The 16450-nt window shown below is 34.1% G+C and overlaps 1 protein-coding gene across 9 annotated transcripts in view; it reads left to right on the top strand.

Moving 5' to 3' along the window:
* The window catches only part of CEP170 (centrosomal protein 170), a 127249-nt gene that overhangs the window by 45983 nt on the left and 64816 nt on the right, over window positions 1-16450 (top strand). For all 9 annotated transcript variants that reach the window (XM_073011878.1, XM_073011875.1, XM_073011874.1 and 6 more), the window contains 4 exons: window positions 4069-4124; window positions 4221-4383; window positions 5711-5845; window positions 13626-14102. In XM_073011878.1, coding sequence (XP_072867979.1) covers window positions 4069-4124; window positions 4221-4383; window positions 5711-5845; window positions 13626-14102 — 831 coding nt within the window. The remainder of the gene's footprint in view (window positions 1-4068; window positions 4125-4220; window positions 4384-5710; window positions 5846-13625; window positions 14103-16450) is intronic.

Raw genomic sequence — 16450 nt, 5'->3', positions numbered from 1 at the left:
AATCCAATTCTTTTTACTCCATCTTATCCAGAAGATTGAGAAGTTGATTTGGGGCATGTTGAATGTAAGGTTGTATACAGGGGTGAAGTAGAAGCTAAAGATGTGAGTGGGGATTTTTATTATATAAATAATATTTAAAACCATAAGACTGAATGAGATCATTAGGGGACTGAATATAGATTGATAAGAGGTTCAAGGACTGACACCTGGTACATTCCCAATATTAAGAGATGGGTGAGATTAGGAACCAGTAAAAGAGACTAAGAAGAAACCACTAATGTGCTAGGAGGAAAAGCAGAGTACAGTATGGTTTCCACATTTCATGGGAAATTATTTACACGTTACTTAAATATCTTGAATCACAAGATCCACCCCCTCATCATTTTAATAGTATAAGTCATCGTAAGTAAGAACCCAGTACCTTCTATTTTAAAATTGTGATTTATATATTTTCCCAAAGAAGTTGTATATTCCTGCATAATGGCCCACAAAATGATTGGGTTAATCATATTGGAAACCAGGTTAAAGAAAACTCCAACACATGTCATAGCGTCTAAAACTATAAAATCTGTGCTTCTAGCACTATATGTACCACTGTTTGGTGGGCTGTCCAGATAATGGCTGCTGAAATGATCAAGGGGAAGTTAAACGTAAGCAAAAATTAAGAACTTTCATTAAGAGAAGTTAAGATTTTTCCTTATTTATGTGGTTGATATAACAAAACATGAACATGTTAATATTTTTCGAATTTCAAAAATAGAGGACATTTCTCAAAGCTTAAAAGAACTACATTTTAAAAATTAATGGAAAGGAGCTTTTTTGGATGAAAGAATGAGGTGATAGAGAAGTTTAAATCAGTTGTTTGAAAACTATGTTTTTAAAGAACAGGGTCTTCTACAAGTTGGAAAGATAGTCATCTCCTAAAATAAAATGATACATTTTTCTGAAGGTATAGGCAAAATTAAACAAATAGATAAAATTTTCTCCTTAGAAAATTTCCTGCTCTTAACTTTCTTTTAAACTCTTATTGTCTCCTAGGACCTACCTTACTAATACTCTGTGGACTCTAATTTAACATAATTGTATGTTTTATTATCAATTATTGTTAAATGAGGGAAAATTTCCATATTTTTAATGAAAAGGAAACAGTTTTGGGTAACTCAGGAATTTCTAGGGATAGCCTTATTACGTATTTTTTTAAATCACATGTATAAAATATATTAATTTTGAAAAATAGGTTTTTCTGATCTTTCCTTGTATAAAATAATTTTATTCAAGTATTCTTACTTATCTGACATGATTTTTGAAAGACATGTTTACAGTGATATCTGACACTTCATATTTTAGGTCATACTCCTTGGAATAACTGACGCGGTTTAAAATTTTGGTGTGTTTTTAATCTTGTCATTAAAATAAAAGAGTGGGAGGAACCGTATCTAAGAACACATTACTAGTGTTCAGGGGAGTGTCCACAGTCCTACTTTTAGATAAACATTTCTTGAATAAATTGACTTAGGTCAATACAGGGGGATGGCTTAGAATAGCAGTCATAGTCTTGTATAAAGAAGTGGGGAAATAACCTATCAAATTATGATTTTTAATAATTCAAACTTTTTATAGCTTACTGATATCATAAGTTATTGTACCTCAGGTTGTCATTTTTTTTGATTAGCAACTTAAAAATAGCTACATAGGTCTGCACCACTAAGAAGATGGTAGCCTTGGAGGGAAAAGCTGGGGCTAGAGCAGTCTCCAGATCTCACAGTTAACGCCAGAGTTCCCGGATGAATTAATGACCCAAACAAGAGGCTTCTTGAGGTCTTCTTCGTTTCCACACACACAAACCTTCTTGGAAGGTAAAATGTTTGAGCCTTAGAAGGATGACTCCTCTCAAGCTCTCCATGACCTGAAGCGTGTCTGGGTTTAAAGAGGATACCTTAGATGGGCCCTGGGAAATTGTCTTTGGGCACTCCCAGGAGGTAAGCCTGAAGCACCCGAAAACCCTCACAACAGGCTGAAATCACTTGTGTTTTCCATGGAAAAAATGGTAATGATTGTCAATTTTTTTTCCCATTAAAAAAAGTAGGAATGCTATGAATTTTCTCTAGCTGTTTATGAGTTTTTGGGGGATAAAACAAAGTTACTAGACAGTATTATTATTATATTTAAAGCAAAGTTTTTACCATAATATTGCTTCAGGGAACTCACATCTGTAACCACATTAGATAAAGAGCAATTTTCAGAAGAGAATGAAAAACTTCAATAATATCTGCAGTAGTCATGCCAGTGTTTTTCTATATTATATATACGTGTTTATATAAAATTCATATTATATATTATATAAATATGTGAATGTATGTATACTTATCAAATTCTAGGTTTTTTCTTATAATAGCTTAATCACACTTTTTGTCTTTTTAAAGAAATTTCAATAGCTTTAGGGGTACAAGTGAGGTTTTGGATACATGGATAAATTGTACAGTGGTGAAGTCTGGGATTTTAGTGCACCTGCCAACTGAGTAGTATACATTGTACCTCAACAGGTAGTTTTTCATCCCTCATCCTGCTTCCGACTTCCCCACTTCTGATTATCCAATATCCATTATACCACTCTATATGCCTTTGTGTACCCATAGCTTAGGTCCCACTTGGAAGTGAGGACATGTGGTATTTGGGTTTTTGATTCCTGAGTTACTTTACTTAGAATAATAGCCTTCAGTTCTATACAAGTTGCTGCAAAAGACACTATTTCATTCTTTTTTATGGCTGAGTAGTATTCCATGGTATACATACACCACATTTTCTTAATCCACTTATCAGTTGATGGGCATTTAGATTGATTCCATATGTTTGCAATTTAGACATTATCTTTTATTAAATATACTTAGTTATGAGATGTGTATTTCCATATGTACCAGCAAATATATACCAGTGTATGAATGTGACAAAAAGGAAAATTTTAATATTTCAAGGCTATAGGAAAAAGCAATGTAGATTAATAGGAGAGCCCTGGCCTGGGATTCGGTTGACTAGACTCTTGTTTTGGTTTCTGTCCATCCACTGCCCAAGTTCTTTATTTATGAAACAGAAGGATTAATGGAATTGAACAGAATATTTCCCAAAACTCTTTATATTTACAATTCTGAATTTTTATTTTAACAAGTAGAAACCCAGAGTAAATACAAGTTTCCTACTTCCCTTATGCTTGGGAAGTCATCTTTTTCTCCCCAAGTAGTCATGATAGTTACAACTTTCTACCCTTGAAGTCATAAGTGCTCTAAACTGGCAAAGAATAGAATTTAGTACATGGTTATAAAAGTCCTTTCATTACAGAGTTAAGTAATGGTGGGAAATGTGACCTCTACTCTTTAGTGAATAGATCTTTTTAATATACAGAGGCATTGTTCTTTTTGGCTTAATAATGAAGGCATTCATTATATCTAGCACTTGGTTCTAATCTAATCTTGGTATAGAATCCATTGTTTGATAATGTAATATGACCTTGATTGCAGTTCATGGGGAACAGTCATGGCTATGGTCGCTGTAAGGACCCTAATTATAGCTTTTCTTTTGTACTTGCAAAGTGAACTATATTTTTATCAATGCTTATGAAGTTTGAGTAATCAAATTCTTTTAGGAATTACTGTTGATTAATCATTGATGAGATATTTCCTTACATTTTTGTGATTAGCTATCAATATGATTTGATGCATGTTTTCTTATATATATGTTTTCACATAATTTTCTTCATTGTAGTTATCTCATACTGTTGTTAGTGAAAATTGAAAATGTCTCTGTGCTCTGATTAATTATCCAGTTGTTTGCTTCTTGAGGGCCACCTTTACTTAGAATTAGAAAACTTGCTGGATCTTAAGGTTTTTAGTATTTTTAAATGAAAATGTTTATATTTGTGAGCATATTTTAAGATTTAACTATTCAGGGGAAATATAATAATTCTGCTGTAATTGCCTGTTGAAATAGAACAATTTCCAAATTATATTTGATGATCATTTTTAGCTCAATTACAAGACATTTGAGGTTATGTTCTTCCTTAGCCCCGTTTACATACAAATCTTTTCACTGTAGTACAAGGAGAAATGAGGGTCCCCGAAGAAGCTCTTAAGGTAACAGTTTTTACTTAACTTCTTTTGCAAACCTACTATTCACTATGGTTGATTTTACTTCTTGATGTTTCACTTCCATTTTTAAATGTTTTATAGCATGAGAAGTTTACCATTCAGCTTCAGTTGTCCCAAAAATCTTCAGAATCAGAATTATCCAAATCTGCAAGTGCCAAAAGCATAGATTCAAAGGGAGCAGACGCTGCTAGTGAAGTGCAGCACAAAGCTACCGAAGCACTGAAATCCGAGGAGAAAGCCATGGGTAAGCTGGCCTCTCTCTAAAGACCGTCTTTATACTTGATCTCGAAGACACTGCATGCTTTGTTCTCAGAAAGTTGCCATGTCCATATAAAAATAATGTATAATAGTGATAATTTCAGAGTGTGTTTTAATGCTGCCGGTGCTTTCATTAGGAAATGTTATAAAACACATAATTATATATGGCAGTTGTATATGGGTGTGCTTAATATGTTTAAATGTTTAAGGGAAGTAAATATAGTCATCCTCCAGTATCCATGGGGGCTGGTTTCAGGACTCCCATGAATACCAGAATTCTTGATACTGAAGTTCCTTATGTAACATGGCATAGTATTTGCACATAACTTATGCACGTCTCCTCCTGTATACTTTAAATCATCTCTAGATCTAGATCACTTTAATACCTAATACAGTGCATACACATCACTTCATTTGTGTAGTAGTACTTGGCATAAGGCAAATTTAAGTCTTGCATTTTGGAACTTAGTGGAATTTTTTCCCCAAAGCATTTTTCATCTGCAGCTAATTGAACCCATGGATGCGGAATACCCACAGATTCAGAGGTTTAACTGCGTAGTTTACCTTACAATGTTTTTATTATTTTATGTTTGTCTGCGTTTTCTTCTGCAGCATAACAACAAAAATGAATTAAAAGGAAATTTTTAAAACTCAAATGTAGCTGTATCATCATATAATTTATAATTCTCGGAATGTTATAAAATGCCTCACATAAATAATCCCGTTCAAACAGAAACAAGTTTTTAAATGGATAGGCATTACTACATTTGCTCAAACAAAAATATGTTAGTTCTGTTAAGAACTAGTTTGTGTGCCCTTGGGCTTGAAAAAAAATTAGAAAATGGGTGCTCATGCCAACATTTAATTTAGCTTTGTCTTTTACATTTAACCTTAATGAGCCACTTCTGATCAGACTGGTTTTGTTCTTCCCTAGTTAATTATTGCCTAGTTTCAACAGACTTGTTCTTCTGAGGTCACTTTCTGTCTAAATTCAAGTAAAATGCCATTTGTTACAAGTGGTTCAGTTATATACCAAACAAGTCATAACACTTGAAGAAAAAGCTACTGGGATATGTAGCACGTTGTTTGACTTAGATACCACCCAGTGGAAATAGTATTTATTTAGTTATGTCCAACATTGGATAAGATCTTATCACAAATACAAAGCTATTCAGGATAGATTACATTTTAGCTATCAAGACTGTACTTTGCTTTTTAATTTAAGTAATCAACCAGGCAGTTCTAGCATTCTGCGAAAGCGTATTTTTTTCTGTTTCATCTGCTCTAGACAGATTTTTCCCACCTCTTTCCAGATATTTCTGCCATGCCCCGTGGTACTCCATTATATGGGCAACCGTCATGGTGGGGGGATGATGAGGTGGATGAAAAAAGAGCTTTCAAGACAAATGGCAAACCTGAAGAAAAAAATCATGAAGCTGGAACATCAGGTAAAAAATCTCAATCACTGTGACATTAAATGGATATTTTGGGAAGCATCTGTAATCTAAGCAAACAGCTGTCTACCATGAAAAGAGATGCTCTAGTATTCTATAATTTGATGTTTTTTAATTGATGAATGTTTTAATGGCCTTGTTATTTTAATGTAAAATTTAAAATTATGAGTGATTATAAGCAAAGTATTAATTTTAATATCTTTATAAAGCACCTTTAAAATATTTTTTACAGTTGAAAAGAGATGTTAAGATTTGGAAAGCAGATTAATGATGTAACTAGGCATTTTAAGTATATAAAAATAATTATTAAAATATATCAATTAGACCAAAATAGTAGGCACAAATTTTGTGTTTTATTAGATCCCCAGCATATAATCATATTTTTAAAACAAATTAGTTAATTTATTCTTTGAGATGGGATCGCACTGTTGCCCAGACTAGTCTTGAACTCCTGGACTCAAGCCATCTTCCCACCTCAGCCTCCCGAGGAGCTGAGATTATGGCACACACCATTTCATGTCCAGCTTAATCATATTTTTAAATGAGCAATTTCTACTTTGTTCAGAAATGTGATATGAAATTACAAATTCTTCAAAACCTCAGTGTGCTCATTGTGATGAGAAATGGCAGCAACAGGATTAGTTGAGTTTGGCAGCCAGCATGAAAAAATAGTTCTGGGTCAGATTCTCAGAGTAATAGTCAAGTAACATATGTTTGATATTTCTGATACTATTAATGGAGTGGTTCAGTCCATAAACCAGAAAATCAAGACTTCCAGGAAATAAATGGAGGTGTCAGTTGCCACATAAGGACCTTGCAAAGACATGAGAACAGAAAGATGGAGCAGCCAGTTTTTGAGATAACAGCAGATAAGGATCCAGAACTGGATCTTAAAATCCTGTACTTAAACAGGCACCTGGGCTCAGTATGGAAGACTAAGTCTGGCTCTGAAACAAGGATAAATTTCATGAGAACTTTTCTCGATTTTCTACTTTTCACCCTAATTCTACAAGATAAATAGGACATTTTTCTTAGCTGGAGAATAAGAACATTGGTTCTTTAGGTATGCTCTAATGGATACAAGTTAAGAAAGCAAGCATTGTCAACTTGATCGTACGGTGCCCAAGGCTGAATTTGTCAACTTTGCAAATAAATTCGCATCCCAGCTTTATTTGTTTCTGTCACCAGCAGTTTTCATCATGCCCATGCGCAGAAACAGTATTACTTTGCACGCTTTCAGATGTAAATAACAAATGCTGCCTGAGACAAACAGGAAATAAATTTCCTGGCTCACATAACTGAACCCCATCAGGGTTGTTTACTTCAGCATCTCAGCAATGTCGTCATCAGCTAGCTAGCTTCTCTCCGCCTCTCAGTCTTGCTCTTCATAGTGGTTGCAGACTGAGGAGTTTACCCTCACTCTCATAGGCTGCCTGCCAGTAGCAGCAAGGGGTACATGCTGCTTTGATCACATCCAACAGAAAAGCGAACGTGTTACTTCCGGAAGACCTTCCAGAATTTGGAAGAAGAACTTTGCCAAAAGTTCTCAACATCTCTCCCATCTCATTGACCTCTCAGCTTCAGGAGAGGGTCACGTGCTTATTTCTGAACCAGTCCCTGGCAAGGCAAGTTAGATTATCCTTAAACCAGTCTTGCTCACCTTGAAGCTGTGTGTGGTGTTAAGTTTTCCCCCAAGCCACATGATCCGTGTCGGTAAAGAGTGGATACCAGAGACTTTTGGAGTCCTTTGAGGAGGAAAGAACAGGGAAAGGATATTGAAAGAAAACCAAGGATGTCTGCTTTATTTGTAAATTTTGTGTATTCCCTTCCCTTCACCTTGTTTGTGTAATCCTTAGGTCTGTAGGTCTGTTGCTTTCCCCACACTGCCCCCCGTCCTGAGTCATGATTGGGCTACCAACCTCCTGGTTTCAACCCCCTGCAGTTTATTTTGTATAATACATTTAAATTGATCTTTATTTTCTTTGCTTAAGAAACTACAATGATTGTCTTTTGCCTGCCAAATAGATTTTAAACTAAGTTTTCTATGTCAAAGTTTTCTAATTTTGTCCCAATTTCCATGGTTGCTTTACCAGTTGTTTGAGTGTTTATGTCCCATTACCAGTTGTTTGAGTGTTCTCTCCCAGTGGATCCCCCGTAAAGTATGCTAATTCCTGCCTGCTCTTTTCCCACAAACATAAATACACACATACGTTAGGTGATAAAGAGATACATTCTAAAGGCTGTCTATATTTATCGTCAATACTTTACAGTTTCATTATGTTGTGTGTATGCCTCCTCTCCACAACTAAACTATACGTGTCTTATTCAAGTACCACATAATATACTATCATTGTGCCCTAGAGCCGCCTATTACTGAGAGGGGGAAAGATTTACCAATTAAGTGATTAAGAAAACATAGCTGAATAGAATTATCACCAAACTCTGAAAATCACTAATTTTTGTCTTGCCATTAACATTTTAGCCCTCCCCTGTCACCCACAAAACAGCTTTTGAAATCTGAAGCACATAACTTCTAACATACAATGAAGTGTATATGTAATATTTGTACAGGAGGCAAATTTACATGATTTACAGTAATAGCTAACACTGCAGTAGTGTTTACTTTATCCAGACATTCTTCTAAGTGCTTTGTATGCATTTAATTATTTAATCATCACAGGAGTACTTAAAGGTGTAGTTACTGTGATTTTGTAGATAAAGAAACTAAGGCATACTGAAATTAATTTACTTGTCAGAGTCACCCAACTACAAATAATGGGGCTGGGATTTGAACTTAGATTGCCTGACTCCAGAGTCCATGCTCTTAAGCAGAAGAAGTTTTAATATTTCAGCCATCATTATTCTTGTAAACACAATCACTCTAAAAGCGTATACTTCATAGGGTACAGATACTTAAACACTCCAAAATCAAATAGCCATAAAAATTGATCCCTCATAGCTCAGCATAATAAAATAAATTTCAAATGTGAAGCATCCAGCAGTACTTTCATCTCTATGAATGTAACTGAATTCTCAGCTTGTGTGCTCTTTCTGCTAGATGAACAAAAGCTGTCTCATAATCTTGGCATTCTTTTTTGAGTAATAATTCAGTGACTTATGTCTTGTGTCAAATTCCTGAAAGTGCCCTGTCTGATTAGTAATAGCCTTAAGAGACTCTCACTTGCTTTCTTATGTTAGTATGAGGATATTACTGTTTCAGGTTTATCATTTGCAGCTTTTTAAAGTATAGGATGAGGGAAATAGATTACTATCTTGAAATAATTTATGAAGCCAGCAGAAATTGTAGAATCGGATTTGAAATGTATATCAAGTGTTCTTTAATTTGATCATTTTGAAATTAAGGTATTTTTAAAAATTTAAACGTTCTTTTTTAAGTTTCAAATTGTGGAGTATACATGATTAGTTTCATAATTTACCCTGTAAGCATACTCTTAGTGAAAGCAAAAAGTGATTTGCTTCTTAGTAATTAATTTTTAGAGTTACATTCCAGAAAGTATAATAGCGTGTTTGCTACCTGGTAATTTTTAACGTCCCTCTCTGTGGGTTCATGTATATCCAGAAACTCCTGAAGGCTTGCCATATAGTTTAAAAAGCCCTGGTTTAAGCAGATATTTACTATAGAGCAATTTCGTTCTCAGAAATTGTGTGACTATTTTTAATCGTATTAACACAGAAAATTTGTCCTCAATTTATTTACAGCTATGCTTTTCTACCTCCTAACTTGGTCTCAACAATTAATTTAGGTTACAATTAAAGGCCTTTTTATTGTTGCACACATTTTGAAATGGCATGTGCAACTGGGCATCATAGATTTTTGGCTCTCTTATATTGATTTTTAATCACGTGAAACTAAATTTGGAAATGTTCAAGTCGTAGCTCCTTCTAAGCAAAAGGAGCTTCTTGGGTCTTCTTAATTTGACATACTTGAACAGACTAGGTTGGATGGATGTCTTAAACAGAATGAGCTGTTATAATTATAGTCCTTGTCATCTCAAATAAGTTTAATATTTCATTGAATTTAGTACAGAATGAAAAGAACATTTATTCTGGATGAAGTATAAATATCCCTTATAATACATTGTGTTAAAGTAATACAGTCATAAAGTACCTTAAGAACATAAGCAGATTATCACCAATTGCTTTTCTGGTGTAGATATATGGAATTAATTACAGCATAGTCATTAAATAATTTTTTAAATGTAGTAATTGAGGTTAATAATATAATATTAGTCTAAACAAGTATTTACTATATTATTTAGTTTAATTTGGTATAACAAAATGAGTTTTGAAGATAGATGAATGTTAAATTTCTAAATTCCAGAATATGTTCTGTTAGTGTTCTGAGGGAGGAAAGGTGTTTTATTTTTCTGTGTTGATTAGAAGATTCCTCATAGTTTTTCTATTAGGTACTTCTCAAGTGTAGTTGGACCACACTTCATCTGTTTTTATCATCTTTAGGGAAATGAATCCTTCCACATAATGAATTTTCCAGATAATTGAGCTTTACTTTTACAATTGATAGTTTTTTTAAAGTTTAACCATTTCCTAAGTTTCTATTAAATTCATTACCCATATTACCACCTTCTTAAGCAGAGAAGGTTCAGTATAATTTAAAACTTTTTCTTATGACTCAGAATCATCATTAATCATCAATATCAGTATTACTATTATTATTCATATATATCAAGAGCAATATCAATATTGATATGAATAATCAATTATATTAGTAATATAGTAATACTGACATTGCCTTACAGTAATGTCCTCAGGAGACTGTAGTATATAAGACTGTTTCCCTATATACTGCATAGTACTGGACTACCATGTTTTTGGGGCCATTTGTCTGCTCTTGTTTTTCATCTTATCTCTACCACTTGGTGCAGTCTGTCTGTCCTTAATCCTCACTTTTGTACCCTGCCCAAGATTTGCTACATGTGATCTGAGTAAATAGTAAAAATCTCTCAGTGAAGATCTTAACTGTTAGTAAAGTTTCTGAATACTCAAGGATAGGCATTGTCATATCTGTCTTGGGTTTTTTAGAGTGAGATTTTGGTATTAGCTTTTTGTCTTCCTGATTCTCAGCTGTTTTTGAAGGTTGAGGGAGAAGCATTTATTTGCATATCTGCTTTGTTCTGGGTAACTTACATGATCTCACTTAATACTCATCTCACTAAATCTTCACAACAATCTTATGAGAAGATACTGTTTTCTCACTTTATGATGAGGAAAATGAGGATTGCAGACTGATTAGAGGTAAGATTTGTCTGATTTCAGATCTTGTCTGGGCTTTGCACGAAACCAGGCTGCCTGGTTGTGATCATCAGATCATAACATGCTGCCTTTCCGCTCTGTTGTGCCACTTGACATGGTTAGGTGCTTGATTTCTAGATGAATTAGTTATTAACTTGTGTAAGTCTCAAGTTTCTAGCTTTGAGGAAATGCGAGTTTGAAGTAGTGCTAACTTGGGAATGGTAACCTCCAAAACAGTGCAGTGCAGTTGTTGATCTCAGCTGTTTTAATGCATGAAACATGTTGAAACATGTCAATATTAGCATGTGAACTTTTTTTGCAAGGGAGGAAAATTGAGATAATATTCCTTTGAATCATGAGCAACAAGTGGTTGATAAGTGCTATATCCCTGGCCAGCTTTTTTGTGTTACTTGCTTCATAGCTGAGCCATCAATTTTATTTGGCTCTCTGTATAGTGGATCAGTTTTATTTGGCTCCCTGTGTAGTGGGTGAGTTTCACTTGGCTCTCTGTGTAGTGGTATTAGAAACTACCATCTTGACTTTGTTCTGGCACCTGAAGGATGAGCAAAGCAAAAACAAACTATATGTATATATCTGTATGGGGGGAGGGAGAGAGGACAGGTTTATGAACAAGTTGTACTGTGTGGACTTGATCAAGTACAGTACATTGTACATAGTAAAAAAAAAAAATCAGTCTGAAAAAATAGAAAAATAACATTAATGAACTATTAATATATGAGGAGTAGTTAATGTTTTATTCTAATGGAAATTTTAACTAACATGACTTCAGAGTAAACACTCAAAAGTCCAGCTGAACATTTTATTTTTAAGAAAAAGGTAAATTCACTCTTTATTTAATCAAACTTTTTTAAAACTTTAGGTCATGTCATATAAATGTATGATTATTTCTCTGATAATGTAGAGTTTTTCCAATACTATTCTTTCATGTTCAGTGATAGGAAAACTGAGTAGATTTTAAAAGGGATAATTTTTCACAGTGAAAATTATAATATATTCTTTCATATTACATGTTCTCCTTGCCTTCTGTTTAGATTTTTTTGACACTTTATTCTTATTATGTTTGTTGTGAAAATGGAGTTTGTTGTCTTCAGTGCCCTACCCCACACATTTGATTACGAAAAGGATATTACTATATCATTCTTCTGTAACCTAAAAGCAGTCAGGTTTTTTATTATTTCATATTCAGACTGCTGTCAAGAAACCAATTATAGTACCTGACAGATCCCACTAAAATTTAATCTTTGAAAAGATGTTTCAAAAGATCACATGCTTCACTTAATTAGAAAATGTTTGGAAACAACCTAGTCTCCCTGTATTGCCTTGTTTTCCTAATAAATTGTCTGTAAATGATTTTTCTATTAATCTGTTTAAAAGCAGAGTTTATTTTCGAGCTTTAGGGAAATATATCTCATTTGAACTTGCTCTTCATCTTGATAATGGACGTGCTTTGCTGCTTCAACAACAGGACAATATCGTCTTTAATTTTTTTCTTTTGCATTTGCACTACCTAATAACATGCCAAAAACATTTTAGTTGTCATTTTCATTTATTCATAAATGCATTTTATTCATGTATTTTATTCATAAATGCATCTGTTTTTAGACTGTTGTATTAGACTCTGAGGCGATAGAAGAGTAGTGATAGTGTTCCAGAGTTGCTTGCTCCTTCTGCCAACTAATGTTAATCTGAGGTTTACAATTCAGCTTTCCTCCAAGAATTTTTGACACTTTTGCATATTCTGCTGTATAGAAAAGTAAACTGATTTTCTTCCAGAGTCATTGTCTGGAAACTGAATTTCCCGTTTTAACCTTATTTCTTTCACACTGCTGCTTGGATTGCAAACCACATGTTTTAGTCTTTATAAAAAGTTTGTATCTTCTTGCAAGGATCGCACTTCAGCAATATCTTTGTCATTCTGAAAGTAATGTTTCTGAATGTAGTGGTGAAGAATGGTAAGTGGAATCATTACTTCCAGAAGGTCACTTACATGTTTACTTCATGTTTGTATTCTCATTTGAGCACCTGTTCTCCTTTGGAGCACTACATGTGTTCATATATGTTTCAGATATCTTGGTGACTTGAGAAGGAAGTTCATGGTTTTTCTGTCACTTTATATATATACATTGAACATGCATCTCCATCTACATTTTATTTTAATTCTTTTGGACCTTAATGAATTCTAGATCCAAGTTGGAAAAAATATGGACTTAGCCATGCAAGATCCATTTCTTACCTGCTTTGCTCTCATTTGCCATTGCTGCTGCTTATCTTGCATCCCCTGTTGGTAATCAAATAGCATGTTTATAATCAAGATTCTTTTTTCTCTATGACATTTGTTCTGTGATATAAATGCCATTGGTTTTCATCCAGACTGTGATCTGCCTTCTAGTTCTCATGGAGTAGTACACATGGCCATTACCAGACTCCTTCAAGTGCCAGAATCAATCAAATATTTTGAATTTTCTCTTATTTTTCTCATTAGGGTGCAGCATAGATGCCAAGCAAGTTGAGGAACAATCTGCAGCTGCAAATGAAGAAGTACTTTTTCCTTTCTGTAGGGAACCAAGTTATTTTGAAATCCCTACAAAAGAATTCCAGCAACCATCACAAATAACAGAAAGCACTATTCATGAAATCCCAACAAAAGACACACCAAGTTCCCATATAACAGGTGCAGGGCATGCTTCATTTACCATTGAATTTGATGACAGTACCCCAGGGAAAGTAACTATTAGAGACCACGTGACAAAGTTTACTTCTGATCAGCGCCACAAGTCCAAGAAGTCTTCTCCTGGAACTCAAGACTTGCCAGGGATTCAAACAGGAATGATGGCACCCGAAAACAAAGTCGCTGACTGGCTAGCACAAAACAACCCTCCTCAAATGCTATGGGAAAGAACGGAAGAGGATTCTAAAAGCATTAAAAGTGATGTTCCAGTGTACTTGAAAAGGTTGAAAGGTAAAGTGATTTGCTCATTCAGAACTTCCTATTTTATGATAAAGAAAATCCAGTCTTCAGTTACTATACTACTAGTAGATACTTACGTGGTAGAAAACATTCTGCTTTTTTCAAAGGTTATATTTAATTTTAAAACTCAACAGGAAGCCACACTACCCATGTCCAACTTCCTCGCTCAAATTAGTCTTTCTTCATTTTCTTGACAAAACCAGATTGGTTTTATGAACTTATATTTATGCTGTAAAGCCTGTTTCTTTTTCTTCTAGAAATACAAAATTTATTAAGGTCACCAGTAGGATTCCCTAGCAGATGAGTTCCATCATTTTCTTGATTTAAGGAAAAGCTATATTCAATTCTGTTCTCTATTATCATCAATACCTAGATTCTGAAAGACTTTTTAAGTTGGTATGAGCCAAATGTTCCACTTGGATAATACAGTCACATCATTGATGGGAGTGCTTCAAAGTGTTCTCAGTGGTTACTCATAAAACAAAGATTTTTGGTTTAGAAATATTTGGTAGGATCTGTTAATCAAGTTTACATTTTTTTTAATATTAGGACTTTATGAACATTAGAGTTGAATGTTCATTTTTGAAATAGTTATATATACTTTGTTTGTATAGAACTTAGCCAAAATTAGTAAAATTCGATGTTTGTACATTGATGTATCAGCTGATCCGTTTTTTCTCATTGGTTTTGCCAATTAAGTTTATTTTAGAATTAATTGAATATAGATTTATGTTACTCTGTCTTACTTTTATTTAATAAGCTATCTATAAGGAAAATGATTTAGAACAAATTGTGATTACATGTTTATCTGAGCATTCTGTTACTATATTAGGAGTTTGTACTCCTAACACTTCATCTAGTACTCGAGCATGTGATAGGTACTAATTTGATTAAACAATGGGTGATTTCTCTGTCAATGACAAGACTGGCCCTGATTTAATCTATATCTTATGTCCTGGCATTCTGATCAAGTCGTGAAGAAATAGTATTTGTATACTTATTTCTGATTTGCTTCTAAGACATTTCAGGACAGTGAGATGATGTGATTACCTAATTATTTGTTGGAGCCTATTACAATATTTAATTATAGCTATCAGCAGTTACCTGGCATATGTGTTTTTGAGACATGACTGTGACCTTTTACTTCTAGACAATACATAATTGAGACATTTTATTTATATTTATGTAGGTTAACAGTCACAAATAAATAGGCTGTTTATATGAAGTGGATAAATAATATTGATATCCTAGTACAGTATAAGAGGTAGCTGAACCTTGAGAATTTAGAAATAACTTAGACTTTTTAAAACCACTCTTAATAAACAAAAACAGGTAAAATATCCTTTTAAAAGATAATCATTTTTAAAATATCTTTATTAAACCCATTTATATTGTAACTTATTTTAGTCATCATAACTTTTCTGTATTGGCTATTATTTTTTAAGCCATTATTATTATTATTATTTTTTTTTTTTGAGATGAAGTCTGGCTCTGTCGCCCAGGCTGGGGTGCAGTGGCCGGATCTCAGCTCACTGCAAGCTCCGCCTCCCGGGTTTACGCCATTCTCCTGCCTCAGCCTCCCGAGTAGCTGGGACTACAGGCGCCGCCACCACGCCCGGCTAGTTTTTTGTATTTTTTAGTAGAGACGGGGTTTCACCGTGTTAGCCAGGATGGTCTCGATCTCCTGACCTCGTGATCCACCCGTCTCGGCCTCCCAAAGTGCTGGGATTACAGGCTTGAGCCACCGCGCCCGGCCTAAGCCATTATTTTAAAACATTCTCTCCTCACAAGACCCATTTGTGGACCTAATTCCAAATAGAAGGATTAATGTCCACATGTATACTATATCTGTATTTTAATGATTAGATATTTTAAGCCCTTACTAGAAATTATGTAATCATATTACTGTTGTCCTTCAAAATTGATTTATAGGTAGACATATATTCCAGTACGGTGGCAGTGTGAGAACTCTTCTTTTAGATTTGCCTTCAGACCATTTTACAAGCCATTCAAGGTAGTGTTTTTGTGAATATAACTCATTTTTGATCCAAGATAGATTCATTTTACTTTTCTGGACATGTATATAAATGACATGTGACTTTCTCCAAAAGTCAGAGCTTCCATCATTAGATAACAATTTTCCATGATTTAGGATATAAAAGAGTGTATAGCCAGACTCTAAATAAATGTAATTATAGTAAATAATAAAAATTTTACAAAAATTAGGTTTTCAGCAACTGTTTAGATCAAAGAATTGAAAGTAGGCAAAACAAAACTAAAACAAAAACTTTGCTCCTACAAGAGTGAAGTGCAGGGACTTTGGGACAGTGAGGAAAATA

This window comes from Chlorocebus sabaeus, chromosome 25 (genome assembly GCF_047675955.1).
Source record: "Chlorocebus sabaeus isolate Y175 chromosome 25, mChlSab1.0.hap1, whole genome shotgun sequence".
Lineage (NCBI taxonomy): Eukaryota > Metazoa > Chordata > Mammalia > Primates > Cercopithecidae > Chlorocebus > Chlorocebus sabaeus.
Note: the sequence above shows the minus strand (reverse complement) of the source record. Positions and strands in the feature narration are given on the sequence as shown.